This window comes from Blastocystis sp. subtype 4 (genome assembly GCF_000743755.1).
Source record: "Blastocystis sp. subtype 4 strain WR1 chromosome Unknown seqid_0325, whole genome shotgun sequence".
NCBI lineage: Eukaryota > Bigyra > Opalinata > Blastocystidae > Blastocystis > Blastocystis sp. subtype 4.
Window position 1 is genome coordinate 4998 of NW_014569222.1, and position 5394 is coordinate 10391.

The window sequence follows — 5394 nt, forward strand, 5'->3', positions numbered from 1 at the left end:
AGATGTGAGAGATAGGCGATCCTGGCTAGTTTCGAGAAGGAACATCAGGAAGTGACAGAGACAATCCCAGTGTCTGAGCGTCTATTCCGTTATCTGTTTGAGGAGAAAGGAAAGCGTGTACAGAAGATCCAACAGACCTCACATGCCCGTGTGCGTATGGAACGATCTCCGTATAGTGTGGTTGTGAGTGGCACAAAGGATGCTGTGGAGGCAGCGATGGAGAGTTTGAAGGCAACAGAGAAGGAATTGCTTGAGGCCAGTGTGGAGATGGAAGTGTCAGAAGCTCAGATTGGCATGCTGCTGGATAAGAAGGGTGCATTGCTGAAGAAGCTACAGACAGAACAGAAATGTTCCTTGGATGTTGATCGGAAGGCCAAGAAGGTGGTGTTGCGAGCTCCTGAAGAATCCCGTGAAGAGGCGTGTAGAGCCCTGAAGACGATATTGGAGAGTGTGCGTGTGGAGACAGTGGCTCTGAAGCCTCGTCAGGCATCCTTGTTTGTGGGTCCGAGTGGTAGCAACATCAAGAAGCTGCGAGAGATGAGTGGAGCGCAGTTGGAGGTGGAGAAAGAGGAGCTGAGGATCAGTGGTGAGGATTCAGCAGTCACAAAGGCAATGGAGCTAGTGACGAAATGGCTGGAGGAGCATACAGTGATGGAGTTGGAGACAGAAGCGAGTGTAGGCTTCGCTGTGATTGTGGGTCCGAAGGGAGCGAATCGGAAGATACTGCAGAAGGAGCTGGATGTGGAACTGAGTGTGGAGGAGGGTAAGGAAGGAAAGGCTTATGTTCGAGTGATGGGTGGTTTGTCACAATGTGAGAATGCAGTGAAGACTCTACAGAACAAGATGGAACAGTACAAGAAGGAGAATATGAGTGTGAGTTTCCCTACAGGAGTATTCCAGAATGCTCCAGAGTTGCGTCGTGGTAGTTTGGAAAGGAAGATGAAGGAATTGGGTGTGGAGTTGAATGTGGTAGAACGTCGTAGTGTGGTGATAGTCCATGGTGAGGAAGAAGCATTGAAGAAGGCTGTGGAGTATTTGGAGGAGTTGAAGAAGCAGTATGAGGAGTATGAAGAACGAGATGTGGAAGTGGCAAAGGAGGAGATTGGTGTGTTGGTGGGTCGAGGTGGAGAGAATGTACGTCGTCTCCAAGAGAAGTTGGGTGTGGTTGTGATTGTGGACAGAGAGAATGAGAAGAGACCAGCATCAACTCCTCGTGTGCATGTGTGGGGTCCAAAGGAGAAGGTGGAAGCAGGATGTGAGGGTGTGATTGCAGACTTAGAGGAGCGAGTACAAGTGTCAGAAGCTCTTCCTTGTTCTGTGAAGCAGATTGCTCATCTAACAGAGAATAGATTTGCTTTGGTTAATGAGATCCAGGAACAATCAGGAGCTGAAGTGTATGTGCCACATGATCTTCCCATGTTTGGATCCACAGCTGTGACAGTACGAGGAAACAAACAGCAGGTGACAACAGCAGTACCTCTGGTGCGAGAGGCATTACAAGGACTGATTCGAAGAACCCTCCAAGTGCCTGCAGAGGATCTGACTGTGATGTTGAAGAATGGGAATCTACAGGTTCAGCGTCTGACCTTGGAGTCGAAGAGTCGGATTGTGACAGATGAGACGAAGGGAGAGGTGATTGTAGTAGGACCCAAGGAGGGAGTGCAGTTGGTGTTACGTCGCTTCTTGGAACAGTTGAGAGCAGTATTGCCTGATCAGTATCTGATGGAACCGATATCTGAGAGTGTATATCTGGGATTGAATGTGGATCAGAATGTGAAGGAGATGGAGCAGTATCAGAAGGAACATGGTGTGGTGATGTATCAGGATGTATCAGCTGTGTATTTGTATGGTACAAGTGAGGCCTTACCAGCAGCAATGGAATGGTTGAAGAGTATGTGTGAACGTATCTCCAAGGAGAGTCATGTGATGAGAGTACCGAAGGAGTGTATTCCTTTCCTGATTGGTACTCGAGGCAGTCGAATCTCTCAGATGCGGAAGATGAGTGGAAGTTCATTGGAGATTGTTGATGATGATGGTGTATGGATTCAAGGAAAGGAGGAGTGTGTGGTGAAGGGTATGGAGTTGGTGTCCAATGCATTGGAAGAATATGAAATGACACATCGTCGAGTTCAAATTGATCCTGAGTATATTGGTGTATTGGTAGGAACACGTGGTTCCAATCTGAACCGTCTGCGTCAACAGTTCCTGACCTCTGTGAATGTGGAGAATGATGGATGGGTATCAGTGTCTGGTACACAGAAGCAAGCTGTACAGGATACGATTGATGCAATTGTGAAGTATGTGGAGGAGAAGAAGCAGGAGATGGGAAGTGTGAAACCAGAGTCAGAAGGTCGTTGGGAGTCGAGACGTCGTGAAGAGTCACGAGAGAAGCCAAAGAAGAGAGTCAGTGTGGGAGAAGTTGAAGCATAATCCTCAACTGCCACTGGGACTGAGCAAGAAGAAGGAAGAGTCGCATTCTCAAGAAGTGTCTCGTATTCTTGGATTGAAAGATACAACTGTGGGAGGAAGTGAGTGTTACAAATCGGAAAGTGGATATACTGTTGAACTGTAAGGGTTATTCGTGTTACTATGGGTTGTTTGTTGAGAGTAAGAGTGGATTTGAAGTGTTTATCAGTTTGAAGTATGTATATTATCACATACAGAAAAGATGATTAATTCTCATTGATTTGTGGTGATGGAGTTTGGAGACCTTGTAAAGTTACGACCTAAGAGAAGGTTCTTTTCTAAAGAGGTTTCCAAGATTAATTTGGAGAAAAGACTAGAGAGAGAGAGATCAAAGAAGGAGGAACGTGAAAAGTTAAACCAACGAGGACCTTATACGTGGCAAATGAATGTAACAGTAGATGTGGATGGAAAACAAGTCAACATTGTTAAGCCTATCATTCACCAAGAAGCTGAGTACTATCCATTCGGAGATATTAAGTTTCTGCAGAGGAGTAACGAAATCCGGGAACTCTTAAAGAAGAAACAAACTGATACATATGGAGTGGCATATGTTGGAAATGAAGCTCGGTTTTGTGATGTTATCCGGTATGACAATTTATTCGACCAAGAAAAGGTATACAAGCGGAATTACACAAACAGAACGGATGTAAAGGAGTATGTGAAGAATTGTAATGATCCACTTTGTGAGTCTCAAGCCCTATTCTCTGATTATTCAAAATCTGCTTATGATCTTGGATATGAGTGTTTTGATGATTACGTCGATCCTCGTTACCACTATGATTCACAGTCTTTAGCAAACTCAAATCAAGTGGATATGCCGAGAATTGAGTGTGGTATTGATGGTTGCTGTTACAGCTGTTATGAAGAAGGTATTCTAAATGAGCATAAAGAGAGACATGGTAACGAAAAGGAATATCCATTCAAGTGTCTGAATGAAAAGTGTTTTCATCGTTGCAAAGACCGAGTAGAATTGAAGATGCATATGTTGGAACATTGCAAGACCATCTATCCTTGTTCTTTCCCTGGTTGTCGTACGATCCAATCTTTTCCATTGGATGAGGGAAGACACTTCTATAAGCATCTCAAAAAGGAAGGAAATCGTAACAAAAAGTGTCTTGGACACCAACTTTGCTACGTTTGTCATAAAATGGTTCGTAACTTCTCAAGACATAGGAAACAACATCCTGAACTGTTGATGAATTGTCCATACCCGGGATGTAACAAGAGGTTTTCGGGTATAGTGACTTGGTTTAATCATCGTGATGTTCATGTAATAGCCGAAATGAGAAAGCGATTTTCTGAAAACAAATGCAACTGTTTGTTTACTCACAAATCTGGATAGTTTGCTGCCATTTCCTTGTATCGCTTTTCGAAGTACTGTAATTGTTTCTACGAATAAGAAAAGAAGAGCAACAGAACAGTAACGCTCTCAATCTTTTGATTCAATTCTTTTACTTTTTCCTTAAGCTGGGATTCAGCAGTATCATGTGGCTGTGTCATGTACATAGTTCCTAAAAGTGACTCACGAAATAAATAATTACCAAACGAACAGAAAATATCCTTGCTGGGATCCAATTCCGAAAGCTTCTTGAGAGTGATTTGTGTCTGTTCCAACTCTCTATTCAATTTCATCAGTTCTGCTTTTGACATCTGACTGTTGTTGTACATCGTCTGATACTCCTTCTTTAGCATCGCTCTCTACCTATTACATCGAGATCCATGTCTCACTTGGTCCGGAGTGATATCAGATTTTGTCTCAGCTGATGCTTGTCGTGATTTCTCTGTCTATTGGTTAAAGAATCAACTTGGAGACAACTTCAACAGGTTTGCATTCTTTTCTGTGGCCATTCTTCCAATGTTCCAATTGGCATTCTTTCGAACAATAACAGGCAGTTTTGCATCGTGAACACTTCTTGAACTCGCCTATTCTCATAACCATACTATATCAAGAATTTACCAGGTTTAGATTCTGTGTTTCCACAAGTTGGATTTGAACAACTCCTCACAGAACTCATCTTCTCTTCTTGTCTTGAGTTATGGGAGATCAAAAGATAATAAAAACCCCGAGCATGAGTATTTATTGTTTTGCTATCTCTGAGAATCGTGTGAGGTTGCTTGGAACTGTTGTGCGAATGCCATGTTTCATTTTTTGGTTAGTATATGTCCGGCATTAGTTCAGCTTATTGGTTGTTCTTCAGGTGAATATGTGGGAAATAGTTCAGTTACATATTCTTCTTTACTCTCTATTAATGATGTTTGGTTGTTAATTGCTGAATGTATCGATATTATTCTATTTGTATTCCTCCTCATTGTGTTTGAAAAGAAGACGAAGTCAAAATCATGGCATCTAACTAAACAACTATTTCGTTCTCTTTTCACTTTCAAAGTAGTTGATGATTGCGTTCATGTGTTACCTGTTATTCTGAAGTGTGCATCAGGATCAGAACCATCCTTTGTTGCTTCAAATCTCTCGCTCTACGTTTCTCCTATCATACGCGGCATTGTTCTCGTTACAGGTGTTCGGTAGTATTGGGTCTATTTACTGATATCTAGAGTTGATACACTGGGTAAAGAATGGGGAAAAGAGTTCTTTGGCGTTATTGTTTCCTATGTTCTTGTATCCTATACTGTTTCTATTATTATTACCGTCTCGTTGTATCAATCGAAGTTTTTTGTTTTAGTGGCATGGATAGTGTAATTATGGTATTGATTATTCATTAATAGAGTCGATGTGTTTTTCTGTATTGTATTTTTCTATTGTATAAACATAACGAAGAACCGACTCCTTGATAAGAACATGTATTCGGAGGCAGACATATCTCGTCACTATCAAACAGCTGGTATAATTTCCATGTTGTTAGGATTACTGCTTTACATAGTATACACTCCCATTTATGTGGATTTGCAGACAATTAACGAGGACTACCA

The 5394-nt window shown here is 42.2% G+C and overlaps 3 protein-coding genes across 3 annotated transcripts in view; 2 read left to right on the plus strand and 1 right to left on the minus strand.

Annotated features, from left to right (window-relative positions):
- JH06_5298 (hypothetical protein) overlaps positions 1-2430 on the plus strand; it is a gene marked incomplete at both ends in the record, with an annotated part of 3601 nt that extends 1171 nt beyond the window's left edge. Inside the window, one exon of the mRNA XM_014670138.1 lies at positions 16-2430. Coding sequence (XP_014525624.1) covers positions 16-2430 — 2415 coding nt within the window. The remainder of the gene's footprint in view (positions 1-15) is intronic.
- Positions 2431-2695: 265 nt separating this feature from the next.
- JH06_5168 (zinc finger domain-containing protein) lies at positions 2696-3808 on the plus strand (the record flags this gene model as incomplete). Its single annotated transcript, XM_014670139.1, has 1 exon — positions 2696-3808. One exon carries the CDS (start codon positions 2696-2698, stop codon positions 3806-3808), a length of 1113 nt encoding a protein of 370 aa, XP_014525625.1.
- Positions 3793-4158, minus strand: JH06_5167 (hypothetical protein; the record flags this gene model as incomplete). The annotated part of the gene is made up of 3 exons (XM_014670140.1): positions 3793-3855; positions 3892-3977; positions 4008-4158. 3 exons carry the CDS (start codon positions 4156-4158, stop codon positions 3793-3795), a joined length of 300 nt encoding a protein of 99 aa, XP_014525626.1.
- Positions 4159-5394: the final 1236 nt, after the last annotated feature.